The sequence below is a fragment of the Neofelis nebulosa genome, chromosome 4, assembly GCF_028018385.1.
Source record: "Neofelis nebulosa isolate mNeoNeb1 chromosome 4, mNeoNeb1.pri, whole genome shotgun sequence".
NCBI classification, from domain to species: Eukaryota; Metazoa; Chordata; class Mammalia; order Carnivora; family Felidae; genus Neofelis; species Neofelis nebulosa.
This window is the reverse complement of record NC_080785.1, coordinates 6,183,696-6,210,362: the sequence shown is the minus strand read 5'-3', so window position 1 is coordinate 6,210,362 and position 26,667 is coordinate 6,183,696. Positions and strand designations below refer to the sequence as shown.

General features: G+C 62.4%; 1 protein-coding gene across 8 annotated transcripts in view; it reads left to right on the top strand.

The window, feature by feature from the left end:
- AGAP3 (ArfGAP with GTPase domain, ankyrin repeat and PH domain 3) overlaps positions 1-26,568 on the top strand; it is a 55,566-nt gene extending 28,998 nt beyond the window's left edge. For 2 of the 8 annotated variants that reach the window (XM_058723792.1, XM_058723788.1), the window contains exons 8-18: positions 1,263-1,421; positions 4,980-5,072; positions 9,910-10,014; positions 16,289-16,457; positions 20,405-20,518; positions 22,245-22,382; positions 24,081-24,235; positions 24,329-24,419; positions 24,566-24,788; positions 25,464-25,719; positions 25,861-26,568. In XM_058723792.1, coding sequence (XP_058579775.1) covers positions 1,263-1,421; positions 4,980-5,072; positions 9,910-10,014; positions 16,289-16,457; positions 20,405-20,518; positions 22,245-22,382; positions 24,081-24,235; positions 24,329-24,419; positions 24,566-24,788; positions 25,464-25,719; positions 25,861-26,067 — 1,710 coding nt within the window. In that variant the 3' untranslated portion in view covers positions 26,068-26,568. The other 6 variants (XM_058723793.1, XM_058723790.1, XM_058723795.1 and 3 more) reach the window with 4 other exon arrangements.
- Positions 26,569-26,667: the final 99 nt, after the last annotated feature.

Here is a 26,667-nt window from a genome sequence, read left to right as displayed (position 1 = left end):
CCTCAGCTGTGGGGCCTGCATTTGGAAGGACAGCACGTGCCCCACAGGGACACGTGTGCCGTGAGGGGCGTTCGGGGTGTTCCGAGCCAGGTCCTGCCCGTACTTTTCCCGTCATGCCCCTCGGATGCCTGCCCGCTCGCTGCCTACTGCCTGGTTGTTTTCTGGCCCTTGGCGTTTGGGTCTGGCCCTTCCTTTTGTAACTCTTTCCCTGACTCCATGGCCGGCTCTGCAGAAAGCCCTGGGTCGTCACAGATGAGCTGGATCGAGTGGTCAGGAGGACACCCTCCGCTCTCCTTCCGCCAAGGGCTGTTGACTTGAGGGCCCGCCCCGGCCCACCAGCTTCCTGAGAATAGTCTGATGGCTTTTTCCAGAGGCCCCTCCTTTAGTGTTTAGAAGACAGACAGTTTAGTTTCCCTGTAAGCATCCCCCACGGAGAAGAGGTCTGTCTTCACTATCTCTGAACCGCTGCGCCTCAGCTGGCACATTTCAGGGCGTGTACATCTCGGCTCTGCGCGCGGGCCCTGCCGGGTGGCTCTGCCAGCCGAGGGCCAGCGTTGTGCTCTTTGTGCACAGGGGAGGATTCGAAGAGGCTGTCAGGGCGGGACACCTTCTCTACCCAGTGACCATCTTACGGGCAGGCAGGGAGCAGGCCTTGGGCCGTACGTGTTTCCCGGGTCCCAGGGCAGTCACTGCTGTGCACTCTCTGTCTCCATCCTGTGATCCCTTCTGTCTCTCTTCCTGTCCCACCTCTGTCCCTCATCTGCTTACCCTGGTGGCAGTCTTTGCTCTGGTCTGCTCTCGGGCCTCGGCTCTCCCGGACCCCTGCCCCTGTCGCACACACTGTCCAGAAGCAGGCCTCAGGCTCCCCTGGCCCCCCTGAGCCCCACCCTGGCCTCCTGCCTCTTTGGCATAGGACCTGGGAGCTCATCCAAGGTGACCTCTTGCTTCGCGCCAGACCCACCCCTGAGATAAGACCCCACAGCGCGCTCACTTAACTCTCACCTCTGTCACTTAACTCTGGCCCGCGAGCGCTGCCTCTGATTCAGCTCGCTGGTGGGCACAGAATCACCCCTGCCGGGGCTCTCGGGGGGGGGGGGGGGCGGCAGCCCCGTGTGGTAGTGACTGCGTCCCGCCGGCCTCCAGGCCGCCTCTGCTGCCCCCTGAGTCCCAGGCCAGGTCCCCATGCCTCAGGGGCTCCCAGCTCCCACCTGCTGCCTGCCCCTCACCCCAGAGCAGCCCTCAGCAGCCCTCTCTGTCCTTAGGCCACGAATGGCGGCAGCAGCGCCTTCAGCGACTACTCATCCTCAGTCCCCTCCACCCCCAGCGTCAGCCAGCGGGAGCTGCGCATCGAGACCGTGGCGGCCTCCTCCACCCCCACACCCGTCCGCAAGCAGTCCAAGCGGCGCTCCAACATCTTCACGGTATGTGCCCCGAGCCCTGCCCTGGCACCTGCCCGGCTGCCTTCACTGAGTAGGCGGGGCCCAGCCCCCAGCTGGGAGGGAGCAGGCAAGAACCGCAGACGGCCGGCCACGGGGCAGCCCGAGTCAGGAAGATGCCACCCGCAGGCTCTCCATCCGCACAGACACACACAGCTTCCGTGGGCCCCTTACCAGGGCCCTCGCGCACATCCAGACTCTTCCAGATTGTTCTTCTGTGCCCACAAGGGCTTTCCCGCAGCGTGTCCATACATACTGTCCTGCCTCCGCTGCATACACTCACTCCCTCTCCCTGACCCTTAGGTCTTCTGGGCCAGCTTAGCTTGAAGGATCTTTGGACATGTCTGTCCTAACTCCCTGCTCCCCCCACCCCCCGCCCAATGCTCTTGATTCCACAGCTGTGAACCGAGCCCCCTAAGTTTTTGGCCCAAGGCCGCACGGAGATTAGCTGGTGGAGCCAGAATGGGGGGCTCAGGCCTCCTTGTCCGCACTCTGTTTTCTCCGTGACCTTACGCTTCCCACCCGCGCCTGCGGGTCCCCCAAAGGCTTAGCTTTCCCCAGGCCTCACCTCCCCACCTCCAGCCCTCAGTCAGGCTCCCGCCCTCACAGACCTCACACCAGGGACCTTCCACTGCCTTCCACTGCTGGGGGCCCAGCCCCTCAGCTCTTAGGTGCCCCCAGCATCTGAGACACAGTGCCCCCAGCCCCTCACCTCCAGCCGGGACTTGGCTGGGTCATTCTGGGAGGCTTGGGTCAGACACAGGTGGCTGAGCTGCCCGTGTGGATTCTCAGGAGATCACTCTGTACTGCTGCGTCAGTCCGTGCGCCTCTTTCGGACCATCAGGGCTTGGTCCCCAGCCTGGTCCCGCGTCCGGCGGCCGGGCAGGCCCCGCCAGGCTCTCGGGAGCCCCGCCCAGACAGAGCCAGTGCCCCCAGGCCTTGTTCATTCATTCTCGCCTCCGCCCGCCGGGCACACTGCCGCTCCTGGTGTGCCCCGGTCCGTCCTCCCTGTGCCTGCCGTGTGCCCCCTCCTTGTCCATGCCGACCAACCCTTCCTGCTGACAGCTGCCGCCGCATGGCACTTCCCCAGCCCCGACCCTGCCTAGACCTGAAGCTTTTTGTTTCTGTTCATGCCCATTGAGACACACAGAGCCCTGGGCTGCCTGCTTGTGCCCACGCCCGCTGCCGCCGCTGCTGTAGAGCCCTCGGGTGCCTGTGTTTGCAGTGACCGCCGTCTGCGCCCTTGGCATCTGCTGTCTGACACCCGCTCCCTCAGCACCATCCCGAACCTCCCACTTCCTCCGCTGCCAGGCCTGCAACACCCCAGGGCACGCTCTCTTCCCTCTGCCCCCCCTTCTATCCACCGTCCTTGCGCAGCTCCCGGCCTCCTCGCCGCGGCCCCTCGTGCCCCCTGCCCTGTGCTCTCCGCTGCCTGCTCCGCTGTGCTGCCTCCGCCTGCCATCCTTGCTGCGTGCGCCCATGGCACAGCCTTCCCTCGGGCCCTTTCATTCTCTCCATCTTCACTGTGGCGACCTTAGTTTTTCTTTCCATTGTTTCCATGGTGACATCACTTGCGCCATTGTCCACGAGGAGGCCTCGAGACATGTCCGTCTCCAGGAGTGCATCTCGGGACCTCCCCCTCTCATCGTTGCTGTTGGGGCCACCTCCTCGCCCTCATCGTCCTCCCCAGCAGAGCCACGCCTGCTCTGTGGCCTGGTGTCCTTGTGACCCACCCCCCTGGATGTGGCCATCGATGTCCCCAGTCTCCCCCATGACTTCATGTACTCATTCTGTGGCCACTCTTGCCCCGGTTCCCATCCTGGGCGGGGGTGGGGTGGGGTGGGGTGGGGAGGGGTGGGGGTGGGGGCTGCCCCTCGGGGCTCCCAGGGATCCTCCGGTGGTTGGGGGGCCTCCTGGCTCACCAGCCTGGCTGGGGCAGGCTGCACCCCACCCCCCCCTGCTCCCAACCAGCTCTTTGCTCCGGGGACCCGGTGGCGGCGGTCCCCATCCACCTTCCTCCTCCCTGGGCCGAAGGGGCAGAGGCCGTGGCGCCCAGGAGACGCCCCGGGCAGGTGCTCTTGGTGGAGCTGCGGGCAGCAGCCTCTGGCCCGCTTCTTTCTGCTCCCTCGGTTGACCCCCCCGCGCTGCACTTGCAGTCCCGTGCCCTGTGTCCTCGGCTCCTGGCAGCCTGGGACAACAGGAGGGACAGGGGCCCCGGCTGCCCAGTGGCAAACATTCCCCGATGAGATGGACTGCCCAGCGGCCTCTGCCGCCACCGCCGCCGCCTCCTCCTCCTCCTCCTCCTCCTCCTCCTCCTCTTCATCCCGCTGCCTCCTCTCCCCAGGCACCTGGGTCTCTGCCCTCACCAGTGCTGACCGACTCGTGCGGGGCTTGAGTATAACTTGCCAAAATCTTTATTCTTTCGATATTTGCAGATATGTGCCACTGTTTCCAACTTTTCATCAACAAAAAGGCCTTTCCAACTCCTTCCAAATTAGAAGACCAGGTGGTGACACACAGCACCTCTGGACATTCTCCCCTGTGCGGGGCCGGAGGCGGGCCGGGCCTTGGGACTGCTCTCAGATGAGAAGCGGCCGCCGTGCTCCCCACTCCAGAGACCCACAGGAACCTTTGTAACTAACCCCCACCCCCAGGGAAGGCTAGGAACGCTGGAGCCCGCGGCTGGGGGCTGCCGGGGGACCAGGCCCGGCTGGACGCGCTGCGCCAGGCTCGCTGCATGGAGAAGAAGGGAGCTCGGCCCCACGCCCGGCGCCCCGGGCCAGCGCAACGAGGCCCCCGAGGGGCGGGGGCGTCCGAGCGCCCGCCCCGGCCCAGCTGCTCCTGGGGGGAGCTTTCCCGCCCCTCCCTCCTCTGCTCCTTCCTGCATGGACTCCTGCCGTTCCTGCTCCGCTCCGGACGCCACGCCCACGCCGCGCGCGCGCGCTTGCCTTTCCCCCTCTTGGCCCCTCCCCGTTTCCTAGGATCCGCATTGGGGCGGGCTCTGCCCCAGGAGCCTGGCAGGGGCGCAGGGCCTCTTTTGGCCTCTCTCCTCTCTCTCTCCATCCACTGTGCCCCTCGGGCCTCGCCGACCGCGCTCGGTGCAACGTGCCGTGTGGTGTCTGTGCCGCAGACGGGCCCCTGCCCGCTCACTTCTGGACTTGGCTCTCCCCGGTTCTCGTGCCCTGTGCTCCCAGCCGTCCCTCAGCCCCACCGTCCACCTCTCCTCGCCCCTTCCCTTCTCTTACGCCCCAGCCCCCTGGGCTGCGCGCTCCTTGCGCCCTCGGTATTTCGTGTCCTTGCTCTTTTGTAAGGGGCGGGCCTGGCTCAGTGACCTGTGCTGCTCTGTATGGTGCCGTGTGTAAGAATAAACCCGTTGGAATACTCGTGGTCTCAGTTCCTTCCCGGTCCCGCCGCCCCGGCCCCGCCCCCACTGCTAGGGCCTGCCCAGGAGGAGGGAGGAGGGGAGGGCTGGGGAGTCCAGGCGGGCAGCTGTCCCCCGTGGGCCCTGCGCCCCTCTAACACGCCTCTTCTTTTCTCTTTCAGTCTCGAAAGGGTGCCGACTTGGACAGGGAGAAGAAAGCCGCCGACTGCAAGGTGGACAGCATCGGGAGCGGTCGGGCCATCCCCATCAAACAGGTCAGCAGTCCCTTCCCCTGTGGCCAGAGAGCGGTGGAGGTGAGGGATGAGGCCCAGGAAACGCTGGAGGGCGGCGCTCGTCAGCGCCTCTGGGGGCTGGTTACTGTAAGGCCAGCACTGCCCCTGCCGGGCCTGAATCCTCAACGGGAGAGCGGGAGAGCGGATCGCCTGCTGAGGGCAAACCCCCCTGGGAAGAGAGGCTACCGGGCGGGAGCTCGGCCGTGTCCTCCTCACCACCACCGGGGGGCAGCAGAGAGCCACCTGCCGTCCTCAGCGGCTGGCCCGCGCGGGCTGGCGCTTCTGGAGCCGGGCGACCTGGCCCACCTCTCCCAGTCCCAGAAAAGGAATTCACAAAAGGGTACCCTGGGAGGGCTGGTCCTACCCTGGGTTCATTGGTGCAGTTCTGTCCACACGAGCCTCTGTTCGCTGGTAAAGGAGGAGCTGAGTTGGGCTGCCCCCTCCTGGCCCCCCTTTTTTTTCTGAGTCTCTGCCTGGCAGGGCTGGGCCACTAGACAACCCTCCCCGCCCCCCCGCCCCCAGAGCGTCCCGTGCTGGAAAAAGACATTGAACAATGGAGGGCGTCCTTGTGCAAAGATGGCGGTGTGTTGAGCAGGGTTCTTGAGCTGCTGAGCTGGATGGGGGTGAAGCGAGGAGGTGTCGGTCTCTGAGGTGCCCATGAGGTTGGGGGCAGTGGCTTGGTTGGCTGGTCTGCTGGGCCCGGCGCGGATCTTGGGAGCTGGTGGTGAGACGCGCCGTGTCTACGGGGGCCACGTTGTCTGTCAGGTGTTGACCACAGAGGAGACTGGTGTGGCCAGACCACCAGAGCTTGGCCAGGCCCCGGGGTCGGGTTAGTCCTCCAGGTTGGGCCTGCCGGGGCCCGTGTGCAGTCTGACCAGAATTCCAATGTGAGAGTGAGATTCCGACCCCACAGTGAAGGTTATTTAGAATGGAGACCCCTGGAAGCGTCAGGGTCCCAGAAGGCAGGGAACTACCCGTCACGTAATGCCTCTGCCCTCCCCTGAAATAGCGTCACACTGAGGCCTGGCAGAGACCAGTCTAGTGGGGCCACCTCCGGAGAGGCCACGTGGAGTGGCTGAGAGAGACGTGTCTCTGTGTGTGTGTCTGGGTGCAGAATCGGACCCCACAAACCTGTTGGTGATGTGATCCCGTGTCTCTGGGACTCTGCAGACCGACCGCCTCCTTGGGCGGGGGGGGGGGGGGGGGCGCGAGCCAGGCACCGTGGATGCGTCTCACGGAGGCCCGTCACTGTCTGCTTTGGGGCGGGTGCATTCTGAGAGGGTGTATTCGCGCACACAAACGTTGAATAAATACAAGAGAACGCTTTCTCCAGGGCCTTTGCTCTGAGATAAACGTGGTCTCAAATGCCTGCATCCTGTTTGGGGTACCATCTTGTTTGGGGGTACGGGCCAAGGTATCTGTTCCCTGAATCCCCCACAGAGAGGGGAGGGGGGAACTGAGGGGTGGGGGTGAGGCCCTGTGAACTTGCACCCGGGGTTCGGGCCCAGCCCCTGGCCAGCCTAAGGGGTCGACTAGGCCCCTTGGCCGATACAGGCCACTAAGCCTCAGGCACGCCCTGCAGGAAGGAACCTGAGCGCCGATCCGCGGCGGGATCTCTCGGGGCGGTTAGGGTGTGCCTGCGCTGGGGTTGGAGGGGGGCTCCCTGCTCTAGTTTCCCAGCCCCAGGGGCTCATCCTCCAGCTGCCCGCCCGGGCCGCTCTGGCCCCTTCCCCACCCTCGGGTCCCTTCCTCCCCATTCCACTCCTTCCCCCTCCCCGCCCCCCCCACTCCTGCTGGGAGTGGAGATTGCATTTCAGTTGCCATTTGCATTCCCAATCAATCCGGACTCCGCAATTAAGCCGGCTGGCGGAGCTGGGAGGGAGGCGGCGGCGGAACGGGTCCTCTGGGGCTGGCGCCTCTGCGCCGCTCCCATTCCGCCCCAGATTGCTTCCTGCTCCGCCGTGCGCAGCCGGGCCGGCCAGGGAGGGGAGCAGGAACCCCTGTAGCTCCCTCCTCGGAAGGCAGGACTCGAGAGGGAAGGAGGCGCGGGGTAGGCAGGCCTATCCACTCTGCGGCTAGCCCAGCCTTTGCCGCCTGCTCTGCGTCTGGGCCGGGCTGGCAGGTGAGAGGCGGGCTGGAGGCGCGAGTGGGTGGCAGGTTGAGGCCCTGGCCGGCTTTTCTCCATCAAGCTGGGCACTCCTCCCACACCCCTGCCGGTGAGCTCACTGAGCTCATTAGCGCTGGTCCGTGGCTCCTCCCGGACCGAGGCCCAGGTGAAGGAGGGGAGAGAGTTCTGGGTAGAAAAGGGCCTCCCTCCTTGGCATCCTGAGTCCTGATTCCGTGCTGGGAAGAGGGAGGAAACCTCCATACGTGAGTCTCTCTCCCTATCTGTCTGTGGAAACTGAGGCTCAGGCGGTCACTTGTTTGATGTTAGGGGCTAGCTGGCGGCAGAAGGGGGAGCGGAGTCTGGCTTCCCTGTCCCTCGACCTGACCCGGAGCTGGGACCGGGCCCAGGAGGGAAGGGCTCGGCCATGATGGAGAGGAAGGGTCAGGCGAGGGAGGCCAGGGCGGGGCCTGGGAGGATTTGAGAACAGAGGCCGGCGTGGTGGACTCTCCCACCGGAGGCTGAGGAGGTGTGGAAGAAGGAGAGAGGAGGGGCAGGGGAGCTGCCGTCCCCCCAGCGCTTCCTGAGGGCACCGGGTGAGACTGGGGGCTGCCTTGTCCAGAGTCTGGCTGTTGGTTCTCATGGGTGTTGTCCACAGCCCGGGGACGGGGAGCAGCTTACCATTGCCTTGTTCCTGGCTGTGAGGGGTGGATGCCACGCCCAGAAGCAGGTCACTGAGGCTCCTTCATGGACCCCTGGGCAGGGGCCTGACTGCCTTCCGGAATGTTCCAGCCACCCACTCCAGTGAAGGTCCCATTAATACCACTCGTCTTCAGATGCTCCATGTGAGGATAGGGTGTCTGGTGCTGAGGGGGACCGGGTGGTAGAGCGTGTCCTCGGATGGCCCCGGACGCTCAACTGAATCTCCCTGCAGCGGCATCTGCCTTTTGGGGGCGGCGGGAAGAAAGAGAGAAAGGAAGGAGTGCTAGTGGGGATGTATTGAAAGGTGGGAGACTTTCTCAGCCCCATCTTGGTCCCTCGTGAGGAGGTAGATCGGGCCGGAAATTCCAATCGCCTGTTGGCTAACCTCCTCCCTTTAGGACTGAGCCTGCTCTCCGGAAGAGCTTAGAGAGGAGGTGTGAGAGAATTGGGGTTAACCTCCACCTTTGGGCCCCAGAACCATAGGTGATACTATTTCCTCATACTTGAATCTCTCTCTCTCTCTCTCTTTTTTTTTTTTTAATGTTTATTTTTTTTTCAACGTTTTTTTTTTTTTTTTTTTTTTTTTTTTTTTTTATCTTTGGGACAGAGAGAGACAGAGCATGAACGGGGGAGGGGCAGAGAGAGAGGGAGGCACAGAATCGGAAACAGGCTCCAGGCTCCGAGCCATCAGCCCGGAGCCTGACGCGGGGCTCGAACTCACGGACCGCGAGATCGTGACCTGGCTGAAGTCGGACGCTCAACCGACTGCGCCACCCAGGCGCCCCTTAATGTTTATTTATTATGAGAGAGCACGTGCAAGCAGGGGAGGAGCAGAGAGAGAGAATATGCCAGGCAGGCTTTGTGCTGTCAGCACAGAGCCCGACGTGGGGCTCGAACCCACGAACCGTGAGATCATGACCTGAGCCAAAGTTGGACGCTTAACCGACTGAGCCCCCAGGCGCCCCCACACTCGAATCTCTTAATCCCGGTTTTCCTGCTTGTCTGAGAGCAGGGCCCTCCATTCCTAAGGGAGAAGGCCTTGTGATCAGGGCCACATCTTTGAGCTCCTCCTCTCTGGTGCCTACTGCGGTTGGGCCCCGGGTGCTTCCCCTGCTCTCCTAGGCCGCTGCTGATCCTGACTCCCCGCTTGAGCCCCCTCCTGGTGGCTGTCCCCTTGGAGTTTTGTCTGGGAATCTCCAGGCGGCACTGCCTCTTGTCGGCCCTCCTGCCTTCGGTTGATGCTGGTCCTCAGAACCTGCCACCGGGACCTGTTGGTGGTACTGTCCTTCCCCTGACCCCCGCTCCTCTCCTCAGCCATTCATTCTCCTGTGATGACTGTCGTGTCGAGGAGAGAGCCAGAGGCGGGTGAGGGCCTCTTCAGGGGTTGTCCTTAGAGGAAGGTGGGGGCCGTTCTTGGAGTTCTCTGCAGGCGTCCTCCCCTTTCAGCATCTCTGGCGGCCACGGTCTCGGCTGGCTTCTCTCAACCCACCCACCGGACGTTCGCCGAGTGTCTGCCGTGTCCCAAGCACTGTCACGGTGCTGAGGGTGTGTCAGTGAACAAAACACACGGACAGGCTTGCAGGGGAAATTTGGTTGCTGAGCTCTGTGGCCGGGGCTGCGCCTTGGGGAGTCTGGAACATTCTGGGGGCGGTTAGGGGATTTCTGCCCTATTCACCCACCCCTGGAGACACACGGGCAGGAGCGTCACTGCCGGGAGGCCACCTGAAACCCTGCCTCCTGCTGCTGACGCGGCCCCACGACTCCGGGGAGGGGGGCGGCCCCCAGGCTGCTTGCTGGTGAACCGTCAGGGAAGCCCGAGTTCCGTGGAAGGGCCCGTCTAACTGGCTTCCCCCAGGTCGGCTCTGGTCCTTTACAGCCTCTCTGCTCAGAGGAGCACAGTGGCCCAGGAGGACGGGCGACGGAGGACGGTGTTCCCTAGTGCCCCCGTGACCTTCTCCGGGTCCCCCGATGTGCAGGGCTGGCACCTGTCTCTGATCCCGCCTCTGTCCTCAGGGCATCCTGCTGAAGCGGAGCGGCAAGTCCCTGAACAAGGAGTGGAAGAAGAAGTACGTGACGCTCTGTGACAACGGACTGCTCACCTACCACCCCAGTCTGCACGTGAGTCTGGGGGAGGGGTTGGGGACCCGAGGAAGAGTGACCCGACTGGAGGGGGGCGCTCACTCCACGAGTGAAGGGAAGCAGGCCTCAGTGGGTTCAAAGGCACCTGCCCTTCGGAAAGAGCCTCACTTTGGGGGCTTGGGAACCACACCGCCTGTGCGACCGAGGCCGGGGCCGAGCCCTTCATTCTAAGGTCTGAGTTGTGGCTGCGCCCTTGGGAGGAGACTCACCCCCGGGGTGGCTGCCTCTAGGCGAGGCTGCTGTGTGCGGTCGGGCCCCACTTACCTGGAATTGCTCAAGCTGGGGATGCCGGTGTCACCGCCCAGTTGTCTCTTGGGGAGCCACGCGAGCAGGGGAGTCCCTGGGTTCCCGGGCCTGGGGTGATGGAGAGCCGGGGGCCAGTTGAGCCGGGACTGCGGAGAATGGCACGCGTCCTCTCGGGGAAAGGGAGCGTGGGGGTGGCGATGATGGCGGGTGGAGGGGTCTGGGGGGGGGTGTGTGGCCTGTGCCCCGGTGAGGGGGGGGGTGCGGTGACTGTAGAGTGGCCCCCGTGGCAGCTCTCCCACCCTTCCCGCCTCCCGCCTCCCCTCACCGCGTGGCTCCAGCACACAGCTGTCACCAGAATCCATCTCTGTCACCGCCCCACTGTGGGGCTAATGAGTTCTCCCGTGAACCCCCTCAAGCACAGCACGCGGGCCGGCCCCACCCCCGGCCCAGGAGCCCAGGGCCTGCCTCCGAGGGTCCCTTGGCTGCCTCTGAATCTGCACAAGGTGTCGGGGAGGCCCGACCCAAGAGGCGCCGGGGATGCACGGTTCTGGCCGTAACCCGGTCCCGAGGGCACCGCCCAGGCACGAAAACGCACGAAGGCCTGGCTCGGGAAGAGCGGGCGGGCGGTCTGCTTCCCATCAGGCCGGAGCCCGGCCTCGCCCTCCTGGGTTTCTCCGTATCCGATTGCTCGGGCACTAACTGTTCCCCTTAACTCGGGGGACGCCGCTACTTAGCGTTCCCTCCTAGCGTCTCATCCTCCACAGGGTGGGAGCCGGCCTCAGGAGACTGGGGGGGTTGAGGACGGGCCACACCAGGTGGCCTTGGGGACTTGGTAGAGGCCCCTCAGCCCCATCCCCTCCCCTACTCCAGCGGCCGCCTTGCCTTGTACGCAGACCCGGTCCTGCCGCTGAGCCCGTGCGAGGCAGCGCGACACAGGTGTCCTAGAAAGTCACGGGGCCTCCTGCAGGTACAGGGCTCTGTAGCACAGAGACAGCAGAGCTGCGGCGTTTCCCAGCCAGGCCCAATCCTAGGCCAGCCTAGCTCCTCCTAACTCCCAGCTGCTTGTATTTTCACCCCGTCCTCCCGGCCCCCAGGCAAGATGGAGTCGCTCTCCTCGGGCGGCGTCTTGCCAGTGGAGCTGGGAACTAGCCTCTCCGCAGCATCCTAGTCCCCCCTACACCCCTCCCCGCTCCGTGTGGGGGTGGCCTTAGCGTTCCCCTCTGTGCACCCTTACCTGTTGTTTCTGCTTTGTGCTGCCCTAGCTGTGTCTGTCCCCTTAGCCTGTCCCCATGTCTCAGATAATGGAGGAAGCCCGGAAAGGGGGAGGGGGACCATAGAGGGGTCCCGGGACACAAAGGAATGTGTGGGGTGCTGTGTTTGGTTTGGGTTTAGGAAGGGAAGGTAAAGGCTCGCGAGAACTCTGGTTTTACACTCAACCAATTAGAGAGCAGGAGCTTGGCGGGGCCGGCTGGATCATCATCGGTCACCCAGCCGCTGGCTGAGCTAATACTTGGACCCATGACTTTGACTCGGAGCATCACCCGGAATTTTCTGCATGTGCCAAGAGCAACTCTCTTCGGGGCTGGCTGAGAAAGTTCCCGGAGAGTTAACATCCGGGCAAGTGTTGCCTAGACTGTTGTCAGGAAGGGTGGAGGGAACCCATGGGCCTGCCTGGGCCAGGATGGGTGCCTGAGCTTCTCCGAGTCCCTTCCAGCGCCTCGCCTGTTGAGCTCTGTGCTCCTTGGTGTGTTCAGGGGCCTGGGATGGGATCTGGGTGGCAGGGGCTTCCAGCCCTTTCCTTGCTTTCCTGCAAGGTGAGTCTAAGAGGCAGGCGGCCCTGCTGGCCTCTTGTTCTCTGGGCCACGGGACCTCGTGGAGAGGTTGAGCGAAAGGCTCCTCTGAGAGCACAGGCTCTGTGTCCGCTCTTCATCCATTGACACTGGGATCGAAACCTATGTCTTCCTCCCACGCCAGCATCCGGGGGGGGGGGGGACTGGGCTGTGCAGATGGCAACATCCCTGCCCTGTGGGCGCTGCTTTTCTCACTCAGCAGACACGAATCGGGTTGCAAAACGGAAGCCGGAGTGAAGACCAAATCAGGGGTCGTCACGTGCCGCCGCGTGACCGGGGTTTGCGTCTCCTCCTAGCTAAGGCTGCCCGCTCCGTCCGCCCCCCTCGCTTCTTGCTTTCCTTCCTCCGTTGCAGCTCTCAAGTGTTTCTGGCTTACCTGCCTCCGTCTCCCCTTTGCCGTGTTTCCCAAACTGAGCAAGCGTCTTAGTTGACCGCAGAAGCAGACACCATCCCCGTGCCGAGGGTGGCCTGTCTCCCGGGAGGTTCCCTCCTGTTCGGGCGCCGTGCGGCCGAGGGGCCTTCCGGTAACCCCAGAGGGACGCGCACTACTCTGGGCCTAGGGTGCTGCCGTCTCAGGGACCAGAGGGCGGCCGTACCGGTGACTCACCTGCCGACGACGGAGGCCAGTGGGGCTGGAGGGACTGGAAGGGCGTACAGAGGAAGGGCTGGTGGGCAGGCCTCAAGCCTTACGCCCGATCCTTGCCTGGCCCAAGAGAGCCCGCCACAGCCTCCCCCATTTTGCAGCCAGCGGAGCCATTCACACAATCACCTTCTGTTAATTCTATCTGCAACATCAATTAAATTGTTTGTAGAAACTAATTGAATGTGGCTTAATCACACATCTTAATAGCTTTCCACGCTCTGAACTCGTTGTTAATTCCAGTAATAAAACGAGATGAGAACGCTGGCTGGGTAATTAGCGAGGAGGCTGGGGAAGAAATTGCTGTTTGATGGTGGGTAATAAAGGCAGCCGTGGTGACCGCTCTCCTGAGCAGCCGCTGCCACCGCCACCGCCGAGCTCCCCGTTCTGCTGACGGAGGGAAACGCTGTTGCTCTGCCCCTCGTGTCCCTGTCCCTGCTGCTGCTCCTTGCGCTCCTTACCACGCTGTCCTTGGGCTGGGCCCCGTCTCCTAGTCTCCTAGCCTCCTAGCGCGAGGCTGCAGGCCTGCCCCGCCACTAGCCACGCCCCCTGGTGTGGCCAGGGAGCCCGCGGGGGGGCCGGGCCCCTCAGGTTGGTCTCTGGCCCCTGGGCCCAGAACAGAGTCCCTCCGTGCAGCTTCTGTCCTCGGCATGGGGTCTGATTGTCCCACGTCCCAGCCTGGGCGTCCCAGGGCCGTCGTGGGGCCTGAAAACTGTTGCAGCTGCTGTGACCTCCTTGTGAACTAGAGCAGCCCGAGCCCCTCCCCCAAGAGGGGGACCGCAGCTGTGTCTTCGGCCCAGCCAGCTGTTGACAGTTGTCTGGAGCAGCCAATCCGAGATGTGAGACTCTGTGCGGGGACCCGCGACGGGTGCGTGCAGAAGCCGAGTGGACGCTGGGCTCCCACCAAGGAGGGCTCGAGACGGGCCGATGCTGGGCTCTGGGCTGAAAGCAAGAGCTGAGGGCCAGCAGTGGCCAGATGGGCGTGCTGCATTTGCTGAAAAGTGGAAGCACAGAAGGGACACGGGGCGGGGGACAGGAAAGGGGCTCCTGGGTTTGTCTCTCCCAGCCACCGTGGCGTGGCTCAGCGCTGGTGACAGAGAACCCTGGGGGTGAGAGGTTGTCACAGGGGTCCCCCCGTGAGTGAAGACTGCTCCTCCTGACTTCTCTAGTGTCCTGTGGTTCTGAGACCTGAAGCCGACCCCCTGGGAGCAGGGGGTGCTGGGCACCGGGCGCTGTTCCTAATGGGGGACCAGGTGGTGGCTGGAGGGGGTGCATGCAGCCCAGAGCTGCGTGGAAGTGAGCTCCTCCCTGGTCACACGGCGGGGGGCAGGGGGGGCGCTCTTTTTCTGTGCCTGACGAGGCCCCTCTGTCCTTCTGAAGGGCCGTGTGCCTGTGAAGGTGTCCGAGCCTCATGGAGAACAGAAGACATCTACAGGCCCGGCCGGGCCTCACCGCCGCTGGTGAAGCCACGGTGCTCGCCTCAGCGGCGCCCCTCCTTCCCACGGCCCTCAGGGGTCCCCTGTCCTGATGACCCACCTCGGAAGTGAGGAGCAGCCTGAGGCGGGAGCCTGGTATCGGGCGCCCTTTCCTTTCTCTTGCCCCTCCTCCTAACTGGAAACTCGCATGTTCTCTTGGTTCCTTGGGGCCACGTGACTGCTTTCCGCTCGACGTCTTGGTCGTTCCCGGAGCAGGGGCTGCTGCGAGCCCCTGGTCAGCCCCTGCCTTTTCCTTGTCTCCCAAAAGGTAGCATTCCCCTCCTGCGCTTTAAAACAGAGGACACCGGGGGCACCTGGGGGGGCTCAGTCGCTTGAGCCTCCGACTTCAGCTCAGGTCACGATCTCGTGGTTCATGAGTTCGAGCCCCGTGTCGGGCTCTGTGCTGACAGCTCGGAGCCTGCTTCGGAATCTGTGGCTCCCCCTCTCTCTCTGTCCCCTCCCCAGCTCATGCTGTCTCTGTCTCTCAAAAAATAAAGAAACATTAAAAAAAAAAAAAAAAGTAAAACTGAGGACACGGTCCCTTTTCCCTGAAGCTAACGGGTGAGAAGGCAGGAGAGCCGCCAGGTGACAGAAAGTCTGAAGTCCCAGAGTGGGTGAAGGTACGAGGGGCTGGGGGCTGTAACCACAGGGAGACCGTGTCTCAGGGAAACTCTGTGTACCAAGCCCCCCCAGGGTGCTCCTGAGGGGAGAAGAGCAGGTTGGAGTCTGATCGGTGGGATTCCATCAAAGCTCCAGCTGGCACCACCGGCCTGATCCTGTTCCCTGGAAGGAGTTTTTTTGGCCACATTTCACCGGGGACGTGAGGCTGGGACCTGCTGCAGACCTTGCCTTGCCGGTGACGGCAGTGAGGAAGTGGGAGTCGGCCGTCTGGAAGGAGAGACCAGAAGCAGTGGGCAGAGCTCGGGTCCGGCCAGGCTCGGGTCTAAAGCAGGAAGCTAGAGGCCAGGGGCCGGGCTCTGCCCTGTGGCCCCCAGGTTGCGGCTCCACCGCGGGACTCTTAGGCCAGTGGCCATACGGTGGGAATGGGTGGGGGCAAGGAGCGGCTCTCACTCTCTGGTTGCTCCCCACTCCTCCCCTTCTGGGGCCCCTTGGGTGCTGACTTGAAGTCGGGGGGAGTTCCTGGGCCGCGGAAGTCTGCCTTCAGTGCACTGCCTTGGGAATCTGCAAAGGCGGGGCCCGAGTCTGGTTCTGCAGCCTTCTGATCATGTGACCTTGGGCAGATTAACCTTCGTGAGCCGTTTCTTCAACTGTAAAGTGGCCCTGGTAACACCCCCTCCTATGTCATTGTGAAAATACAGGAAATATAAGCTGTGGCCAGAGTGCAGGGAATAGCGGGGCGTATGAGTGGGCAGGTGAGGTGGTGATGACAACAGTTACTGTTATTTTGCTGGTACCCGTGAAACCGTGGACCTGTCTCTGTATTCCTAAGAATGGCAAAAAGAATCAAAGGCTTCTTTTCGACTGCTCACAAATATTTATTGTCAGGCACTGTTGTAAGGAGTGAGGGACTGTTCGAGGCTTTGAAAGTTCCCTGGGCCCCAGTGGTGGCGGAAGCTTCTGGAAACAGGGCCCAAGTACTCGGTGGCTGGCCACCCAGAGCCTGGAGCAACCCAGTCGTCTGTGTCCTGGGGGAGTTTGTCAGTTCCTCTCCTGGCCAGTGGGCCTTCTCTTCCTAAATTCCGCCTTGGTCCGGTGTTTGGCCTCATTTGCGTTGCCTCCTGAGCTGTCTTTCCTTGAGGAGCCCCGCGCCTCAGCTCTTGCTCCACGCCCTTCTTTCCCCCTGGACGCTGCCCCGCTCCTGGCTGAGTCCCCCCAGAGCTGCGCTCGGGTGTCGTCCAGAGGTGGAGATCGGTGGGCTTCCCGGTCCTGCTTTCTAGAACTTGGGCTTTCTCCTCTCTCTTTCTGTGTCCTCCGGCGCGGGCAAGACCTGTGAGTTGGCGGGTCAGCGTCAGAGACCGAGTGCTGCCGAGGAGTGCCCTGTCCTAATGAATCTTTGTCTGTTTTGTCCACATGGCCCTTAGGATTACATGCAGAACATCCACGGCAAGGAGATCGACCTGCTGCGGACGACAGTGAAAGTGCCAGGGAAGCGCCTGCCCCGAGCCACGCCTGCCACAGCCCCAGGCACCAGCCCCCGGGCCAACGGGCTGGCCTTGGAGCGGAGTAACACGCAGCTGGGCGGGGGCACAGGTGAGGTGGCTGCTAAGGCGAGGGGGGTTGGCGGGCACACGGAGAGCATTGCTTCCTTTCTCTAGAAGAGTGGAGAGTGTGGCGACGGAGGCCTAAAAAGGTAGGTGGCTGTGGGGCCTGTTTCGCAGCCTGGGTCCTTAGGGCTCCAGACATGCCTGCCACCCAGGGTTATGCTTCAGGATCGGCTCGGCCAAATGCATTTGCCAAAACGCTGCCCTCACAGAGGTGGCAGGGGTAGCAGCCGGCATACAGCCCGGCGGGTGGTTTGCAGATGGAGCATAGGGCCCGACAGCCTCCTGCCGACAGGTGCCGTCAGGGGTCCTGGGACCACGTGGCCTCGTCTGGAGCCAAGGCTGGCGATGGTGGGACCTCCGGCATGCGTGTCGTGTGGGTGGGGAGGGAGGTGGACGGGGGCAGAGCTCCCTGGGGTGCCCCGGGCGAACGTCCGTGGGGCTGCAGGGAGAGGTAGGGTCTTTGCTCAGAGAGGACGGAGTTTAGAGGGAAGCTGAAAGCCGTGCCGACTCTGCCGTGTGTCTGGCGGTGCGGGAAGAAGGACTAGAGCCTGAGAGTGTGGACTTGGGGCGTGGCGGCTTTTCCTTGACCGGTTCTTACCTTTCCAGATGGTACCCTGAGTTCAGGTGAAGGATGCTTACGTTCCTTTCTGTCTCCGGCTCTTTGTGCCTCCCGAGGCCTCTGTGGCTCCTAAGCCACACTGCCGTCCCGCCCGCACCGAGTCCCCTTGCCCCAGATCTACCTTGGCTTCTGGGCCCTGCTGTTGTCCTAGATGATTGGCTCTCCTTGTCCTTGGACCCAGAAACAGCTGCTCACGACACTCTCCCGCCCTCCCAGTTGCTGCGAGGTGCCCCTGTCCCGGGGGTGGCTCTTAGTGGCACAGGTGTGCTGTTCCCCAGAGGGCAGGGAGACCAGGGGGTGCTTCTGTATCACAGCACTAGGCCGCTGCGGGCATTCAGTGGACGGAGGGGTGGGTACTAAGTCCCTGGAGTCGGACGAAACAGACCCCGTAGAACCGTCCCCCTCGGGATGCCGATAGGCCCACAGGAGCGACTCCGGGTTCAGAGGTCAGACCGTGGCCTCCTGCGTGTCCTCCTTGTTTGGGGCAAGTGGGCACGTGGCACCCCCACCCCGTGGCATTTGTTCAGTCCCCGCTGACCAGGCTGGAGGGACTGCCACCTGCCCATTGACAGGTGCCGAGCGCGGCAGCTCTACCCTGTCGGGCCGCGGTTTCGCAGCCCTGGGAAGTGGAGGTCATCCTCCCCGCTTTGCGGATGAGGAAACAGAAGGCTCGGAGAGCTTAAAAAAACTTGCCTGTAAAATCCCACAGTAAGTGGTAGAGCTGGGGTTTGAACCTAACCGTGCCTGACTCGAAAAGCCACGCTTCCCCAAGCCACCCCGAGCTCGGATGGAAGCCCTTGACCGTGCAGAGGGGGAGCTCTAGTAGACTAAGGGAAGGAAGGAAGGAAGGAAAGAAAGAGGGAGGGAGGGAAGGAAGGAAGGAGGGAGGGAGGGAAGGAAGGAAGGAAGGAAGGAGGGAAGGAAGGAGGGAAGGAAGGAGGGAGGGAAGGAGGGAAGGAAGGAGGGAGGGAGGGAAGGAAGGAAGGAGGGAGGGAAGGAAGGAAGGAAGGAAGGAAAGAGGGAGGGAGGGAAGGAGGGAGGGAGGGAAGGAAGGAGGGAAGGAAGGAAGGAGGGAGGGAAGGAGGGAAGGAAGGAAAGGAAGGAAAGGAAGGAAGGGTGAGAACGGCACCCGCCCATCACGGTGGGGTGCCGAGAGCCCCCTGGAGGGGTGCACTAGGGGAAGGGTTGAATGGCAGAAATGGCGGGCCACGTGCTCTGCCCGGAGAGCCAAGTGAGGGCTGCTGGGAAATCGCTGGCCTGCAGGGGCAAGGAGGGCTGGGGATCAGCCAGGGCCCTAAGCGCTGCGGAGCTGCACGGAGGCCATGCGGGGCAGCCTCTCATCGGGCTTGGGGGGGGGTGTTCTCCTGTCATACCAGAGGATGAGGAAGTGTCAGGACTCTAGGTGGGGAGCTTTTCCTTGAAGTCAGGTAGCCAGGGGAAAGCTGGGCCGCTTCCTCAAAGGGAAACAGTGGGACCCCCTGTCCTGTCACATTCCTGGGCCCTGATAGCCTTCCCCTGGGGAGGGGTGCGCCTGGACGAGAGAGACACGCACGCTCACCTGCACGATTCCCCGGCACCCACGAGCACCGGCGTCCCCAGAACACACAGACGGGGCATTTACCCAAGCCTGCGTCCCCTCCACTGCACGCCGACACCGACCTCGTGCACACTCACACATGTCTCGCGCTCACCGGGCGATGTTAACATCTCATTATCTTTGTTACTGTAATTACATTATCCGCTGCTTTATGCAGAATTATCCTCCGAGGACTAATTGATGGCTCCATGTTTAATTCATTAATCATTAGCATCAAATTCGACAATTACAGTGCACACTGATTGTGGGATTGCAGGCGTAATGAGGGGAGAATTAACAAAGAAAAGGGAAAGCACTTTCCCTCCCTCGGGGGGTTTTGAGTTGGGGGGCTCAGGGAGGAAGTTGAGCCTGTGATGTCTTTGGGTGGGGCTGGGGACGAGGCAGGGCTAAGATTTGGAAGCCAGGAGGGGACGGGAGCAGGAGAGGGGTAGGGGGAAGCGAGGTCTCTGAGAATTTAGGAACTGCCTATGCCGCCCTGGAGGGTCTCCTGCCAGGGAGCGAGGGTGCCCCGGGAAGGGCCGTTTGCAGGGAACTGTCAGCCCAGAGTGGCAGGGGGGCAGGATTGTGAAGAGAAAGTACCGGCATGTTGCCTCGAGGGGACGGGGAGTGGGGCAGACCGGCAGGCAGTGTTGGCACCACACGTATATTAATAGGCACTTACTGAGCGTCTGGTCCTGCCTCACGACAAATACAAGAGAAACACAAAACTTGCCTTCCACCTTTCGGCATCGCACCGTCCCCAGAGCACGAGGGGTGTCTGGCCTGTTTCTTTACCTTCTAGTGGCTTCAGCTCAGAGCTTCCCATCCCACGGCTTCCAGAAACTCCGCCCGTGTGTTCCCGGGACTGGTGGAAGCCTTGACTTTGACGCTTGCTCTCCCACCGTGTCCGGCCCAGGCCCTGTCTCTGCCTCCTTACTAACCTCCAGCGCTCGGCCGCCTCTGCTTTTCCGGCACCTCGGGCGTGGTCCACCTGTCCTCAGACTTCCCGTCGCCATTGCCCTCTGGCCTTAGTCCCCATGCTTAGGTGGCCTGAGGTGACAGGGCAGCGGAGGCCCCGTGGCTGTCCCCGCTAACCCTTTGAGGGACTCCGTGCTGAGGGAGTCCGGCGGGAGTTGTGAGGGCATGGGAGGCCCTGCTGCCCTGGCCTTGGACTCCTGAGCCTTTGGTTCCCCTTGGCTCTGCCATTCCTCCCTGATGGGAAACGAAAGATTAATTTTCTCCAGCCCAACAGGATAATTACTAATACTAATTAGACATAATTACTTGAATTTGATACACTTATTTCTCGCCGGAATGGCACCAAAGCTGAGGCAAAGCAAGTGGCATGTGTGGACTAGAATGCAGGGTGCAGGGGCCCGGTCAGGAGGGGAAGGGGGCCGGGGACGGTGGCCAGGCGAGGAGCACCGTGGTCATGGGGGTGTGGGTACCCCGTGCCCCGCTCTTCCGGCTACAGGAAGCGGGCAGGGGCGGACGTGCTCTTCATGGAGAGGGGTGTGAAACGTGGGACCAGCTGCCTCCCGAGCTGTGGAGGGCCCGGGTGAGGCCTCTGGGTCTCCAACACGCCTGGCCCGGTACCTGGCAAAGCCCTCATTTTCGGTCAACATTCTGCTAGAATTTCGCAAGTTCTGCCCTTAGCCCTACTTTCAGGAAAGTCTGTGTGCCCCTTCCCCAGCCTCCCTTCCCAGTCTGACCCTTCCCCCCCCCCCCCCACCCCCAGGTGCCCCCTACCCGGCCAGCAGCCCGGCCTGGGCTGGCCCTCGCCCTGAGGGGCTGCACCAGCGCTCCTGCTCCGTTTCCAGCGCCGACCAGTGGAGTGATGCCCTGCCCCCAGGTACGCAGGACCCTGTTCGGCGACACAGAGGAGGGCAGCCAGGCAGCGTCTGCAGCCTGGGAGGCTGTGTTGGGATGGTGCCCAGGCCAAGGGGAGGGGCCCAGCAGAGCGCTGCGGGGCCAGCGCTGGGTGGTCTGAGAAACGCTGTAGCCCTTCCCTTCTCCAGCAACCAAAGGCCACTTCGTGCCCGTTTACCCCTTTGCTGCCCCCCGGGCCCTGCCTGTGGCTGGCTGGTGCCCGAGACCTTCCCTCTGCAGCTTGTCTGCCCACCCACCGCTGTCCCCAGGCAGCGCCGGTGGGCGCCTCCCGCATCCCCATCAGCCCCCTGCGCAGCCAGCTCATCAGCCTCACCGCGGGGGGGGGGGGACAGGGAAGCGGCGGCGGAGTAGGGAGGTCGGAGGCTGGGGGCTTTGAACGCGATTGGAAGGCGGCAACTCTCCTACCACGGAGAAGGGGGTTCCTAGAGGTAGGATCCAGGATCCGGACAGTTTTCCCAGGCCTGCTGCTGGATAGGCTGAGGCCCCATCCTGTGTAGCTGGTCAGAAATTCGGCCTTCTCTCTGCCATCCCACCCGCCTTCTACTTTCCTTCCTTTTCTTCCCCTCTTGTCCATTTTTGTGCCTTGCTCACATCCCGACTCTCCCTTCCCCTTATTTCTTCTCCCTGCCTCTTCAGTGAGCACCACCACCACCACACACACACACACACACTCTGCCCTTCCCTCCTTTCCTCCCCCAATTTCTCTCACCCGTATCCTAACCCTTCGGTCACAGCTCAGCAGTTCTGCAGATTGAAAGGGAAATGGGCACAGGGCTGCCCTCCTTTCCCAGGTAAGGGTGTGAGGGAAGCAGGACAGTCCAGGGTGTTCCCTGTCCCCGCAGAAGCCCAGGCAAAGCTGTTCCTCCCACTTTGCCTCAGGCCGGGCAGCAGTGCCTGGCTGGCCCAAGGCCCATCAACTCTTTTCCCCACGTGCCTCCCAGGAGCCCCTCACAGGCTCCCATCCCCCTCGAAGCACGAACCCCCCGTCTGAGCTCTGACGGCGGGAAAGAACTGGGTGCTCACAGCACAGGGGATCTCCCCCACCTCCTACTCCAAGTGCAAGCGCCCCTGGGGGCAGTGACCACGGAGGGTTGGAGAAGGGGAGCTGAGGGCGCTTCCCAGAGTCACTGTCCTGACGGCCTGGGGCCCCTCTGTTGAGTCTGGAAGGAGGAAGGCAGGGAGGGAGGGAGCGTGTCTGCCTCTAATGAAGTTTGACATTTAGTGGTGAGCGCCGGGCGGGGTGTGGGAGACGGGAGCTTGATTAGCGCGCTCTAATTGACAGTAATTAGGCAGCTCCCTGATTGTTTCTAATTCTGCTATTAATTGTGAGGAGCGGGGAGTGTGATTGAGGATAAATTTGGTGCGGAGCTGCTGGGGCTTCAGCTCCCTGTGAGTTCCCTGGGCCGCCTTCCACCCCTCCGGGCTGCCAAAGCCCTAGCCGCCCTAGCCGACGATGCCTCCTTGCCTTTAATCCGAGTTCCCCACACTCTTCTCCTTTCACCTTCTCCTCCTTCAAGGCTGGGGAAGCTCTGGGATTGGGACCGGCCGGCAGACCCCTCCCCGGGGCTCTCCCAGGGTGGTCCGGCTGCAGTTCAGGGTGGAGCTCCCAGTGGCACGAGGCAGGTCTCGCGCTCTGCGCACCCCCCTCCCTCCCTCTTCCCACACTTCTCCAACTCTCCCCTCACCAGCCAGTGGCCCAGCTGAGGTGCTCAGTTCCAGCCCCAAGCTGGAGCCTCCCCCATCTCCCCACTCCAACCGGAAGAAGCACCGGCGGAAAAAGAGCACCGGGACCCCCCGACCAGACGGCCCCAGCGGTGCTGCTGAAGGTTAGGGGGACCTAGAGGGAAACTGGGGCACAGGAGGTGGGCTGTGGGATTTGGGGATAGTACCCTAAAAGCAACACCATTCTTAACATTTTTAGAGTAAGCATTTTGTAATAATAATTAGCAATAACCATAGTTCCACAACTTCTTTTGGTAATCTAGACCCAGAATCTTAGAAAAGCGCTTTCTTCTGCCTAATTTAAACCCTTTCTACTAAAACGTGAGCTTCTCTTTTATTCCCTGTAGAAGGTAAAAGACAGCAGGCGGCTACTCCAATAGCCCTTCCAAGACTCGTGGGCAGGGCCTATGCTTTCTGTGTCTCTTGTATCACCCGTTGAGTTTCCTGAGTGCTGGGCACATAACTGGTGCTGGATACGTGTGTCTTAGCTGGCGAGGTCTCTCCTTAGTCGTCTTTAAGCTAAGGAACTGCAGCTCCTCGAGTGTTTTCCACGGGGCCTTTCTCATAATCTGGCGTTGATCATGGCACTCCTCTGATTTTCTCCCAAAGTATCTTCAAAGTGTTCCTCTCTCAGTGGTTGAAGTCTCTTTGCTCCCAGAGAAGTTGAACTTCTCGATGCCTAGTGGCTCATTTCCGCTCCGACTGTCAGGGATAGGGGTGTGGGTGGAGATCACCTCTAGGGGAAAGAGCCACCCTTCCCAGCCTACCGTGGTGTAGTGATGCTTAGCACGCGTGGCAGGGGGACCCAGGTACCCGGGAACTGAGCCCCACAAAGGGCCGAGTTTGTGCAGTTCAGAGGCTGTACTGAGAGCAAGGTGAGGTGGAATGGTGGAGCCTGGGGAAGGAAGGGTACCAGCGTTCTTTTTCTAGGAGGCAGTTTCTGTTAGAGGTGCCCTTAGAGCAGGAGCCCAGCAGGAAGACGTCCAGGGAATGTGTGTCACTGAGGCGAGAGGCTGCCCCGGGGCAGAACCTGAACTCCGGCCTTGGGCCTCCCCACAGGTATCTGAGTTGTCTCTCCAGCCCCCAGGACACATTCAGTCTCGGTGCTTGTTAGGAATCGTTCACCCGTAGGGTGGTGACCGCTGGGAATGAGATTTGTGTCGCTGTCTTATGCTGGCCGAGAGGAGCAGAGCTTGGAACAGCTTCACCACGTCGCTTGGGGTCGCGGTCCGGCCTACGGCGCGGGGCACCACGGCTGTCCTCAGGTCCCTTTCCGCTCACACATCCCAGTTTGTGGGGACAACCTCGCCTCCTCTCCCCATCCACTTGTCCTTCCTGCCTCTCTCTGCCAGGGTAGCGGGGGAGGGGCCCGGCTCCCAGGAGCCCCACGCTGACGCCGTCAGGAATATTGGGTTTAATGAGCTGCAAAATGAGGCGGCTGCAGCTGACATGTACGGATGGTGCCCGCACCCGCCGTCCCCCACCCTCTCCCAGCGTCGCCTCCTAGCACCCGTCGCATCCTTCTCCAAACACCCCGCTCTGCTCCGGGAGGCACCCTGCTCCGAATTCCAGGCCCATTCCTGGCAGTGCCAGCCAGGGACGCGAAGACCTTGCACCCTGTCTTTACCGAGGCGCCACAGGTGGTCGGGAAGAGGGGTTTGAGGGCTGCTCCGCACTCGTGGGCTTGGCCTTGGAGGCTGGGGTGGGGGGAAGAGGACGAGAGCCAGGCAGGCAGGAGAGCGGATGGAGGTGTGGCAGCGGGGCGCCCTCCCTGATGGTGGCAAACATCCCTGTCCCCACAGAGGCAGAGGAGTCCTTCGAGTTTGTGCTGGTGTCCCTCACCGGGCAGACGTGGCACTTCGAGGCCTCGACAGCGGAGGAGCGGGAGCTGTGGGTGCAGAGCGTGCAGGCCCAGATCCTTGCCAGCCTGCAGGGCTGCCGCAGCGCCAAGGACAAGGTTGGCACGGAGGCCCGGTTGGGGTGGGACCCAAGGTGGCCTGGTGACTGACCGCCCCCCCCCGCCCCGCCCCCGGTCTCTCCCGCTGTGCAGACTCGCGTGGGGAACCACAACGCGGCCCTGGCCGTGCAGGCCGTTCGCACCGTTCACGGCAACAGCTTCTGTATTGACTGCGACGCCCCCAGTGAGTGTGGAGGCCGGCGGGGCTGGGGTCGGGGTAGCTTTGGGAAAGCCTGATGAGAGCCTTCCAGTGGGCCACCAGAAGGGACCTCCCTGGTGGTCTCACGCTGGTTGCCCGTGGACTTCATGCTGCTTCCTCTCCTCGCCTAGATCCAGACTGGGCCAGCTTGAACCTGGGTGCCCTGATGTGCATTGAGTGCTCAGGGACCCATCGACATCTGGGGGCTCACCTGTCCCGCGTCCGCTCCCTTGACCTCGATGACTGGCCGCCTGAGCTGCTGGCTGTCATGACCGCCATGGGCAATGCCCTGGCCAACAGTGTCTGGGAGGGGGCCCTGGATGGCTATGCGAAGCCTGGGCCCGACGCCTGCCGGTGAGTGGATGAAGGGGGGGGGGGGGGGGACCCTGCGGCTGGCCAGAAAGGGAAGGGACGGTGGTGCCCAGGTATGGGGAAGATCGGGATGGTGCTGAGTAGCTGCAGCCGTGCTCCAAGGGTTAAAACTGGCTGTTGCTCTGCTCGGCAGTTGGCCCCTTGGGGTGCCCCTCCCCCTCCCCGCCTGTCACTCAGGCTCCTCACAACAAGAGGCCCTTTCTGAGCCTTATCAGCAGGTCAGGGGCCAGCAGGAGGCGCATGCGCAGGGCCCTATCGCTCTGTGGCGTGAAGGCCCTAGCCTGAGCTCTGAGATGGGGAGAATGGGTGGGAGATAGGATAGCGCACGGGCCCCTAGTGTAGGCCCCCCACCCCCTTTGTTCCAGCAGGTCCAGATAAGCTACCACGGGAGCCCTGCCTGGAATCTTCCTGCCCTCTCAGCCCCCTACATCCCTGCTGCCCCCGAGGGGCCTCTCTTCAGTGTTCCTCCCTTTCAGCCTCTTCCACACCCTTTGCATTACCCACTCTGTGCCGTCCGTTCCTTAGGTTTGTCTCTCCACTGCCCCGTCCTATGCCTTGTTTCTGCCGATTCCCCTTTCGGGGTGCTCCTGCCATTTCCTGACCACCCTCCCCAGCCCCCGCCCGTTGGCTCATGCCTCGATGGACCTGTGGTTGCAGAGAGGAGAAGGAGCGCTGGATACGGGCCAAGTACGAACAGAAGCTCTTCCTGGCCCCGCTGCCGAGCTCGGACGTGCCGCTGGGACAGCAGCTGCTCCGGGCCGTGGTGGAGGACGACCTGCGGCTGCTGGTGATGCTTCTGGCCCACGGGTCCAAGGAGGAGGTGAACGAGACCTACGGCGATGGGGATGGGCGGACGGCTCTCCATCTCTCCAGCGCCATGGCCAACGTCGTCTTCACACAGCTGCTCATCTGGGTGAGTTGTGGGCTCCCTCCTTGCCTTGCCAGGGCCACCCTCGAAGGCTCCTCTGACCAACCTCATCTCCGTTCTGCCCCCAAGAACCCACACCTTCCGTGCCACGTCGTGCCAACTGTGAAAATGTGCTTCCTTCTGCAGTATGGGGTGGACGTGAGGAGCCGGGACGCCCGGGGCCTGACTCCACTGGCCTACGCCCGTCGGGCCGGCAGCCAGGAGTGCGCGGACATCTTGATCCAGCATGGCTGCCCTGGGGAGGGCTGTGGCTTAGCGCCTACCCCCAGCAGAGAGCCTGCCAATGGCGCCAACACCTCTGCTGAGCTGCACCGAAGTCCTAGCCTTCTATAAGGCCCAGGAAGAGGGCACAGGGGCCAGAAGGACTCCATGGCCTGGGGCCCCTCCTCCCTACACGCACTGGGGGGAGCCAAGACAGAGAAAGGAAGAAAGGAGAGGAAATGAGGAAGAGTCTAACAGAAGAAGAGCCAAATGAGAAAGACAGAGGGACCAGAGGAGACATCTGGGATTTGAGCTGCAGCAGAGGGGGAGTGGAGGTATTTTAGCCCTCTACCCCACGGTGCCACTGAAAAGGGACAGGACCCTTTGGAGGTACCTGTGAGGAGAGGGGAGCAGGACCTCTCCCTCCTCCAGATTCCTACCTTCTCCTGCCAGCCCCCTGCAAGCCTTCATCCTAAAACGGAGCCTGGACGGATAGGGCACAGGTTGGGGGGTGCTGGATGAAAGAGACGAGGGGGTGATCTGTGAGTCCGTGTAAATTTGTACATTGGAGTATTTATGTTTGTGTACATATCTGGTGTGTGTGATGAGCCAGTAAACCAGACTGTGTGTGGCCTTGTTTTCCCCTTTTATGTCTCTGCCCTTCCAGAAAGGTCCTTCAGCCCTACTTCTTGGTGCTATCTTCGGTCTGTACTCTGGGACTTCCTCCTCTCT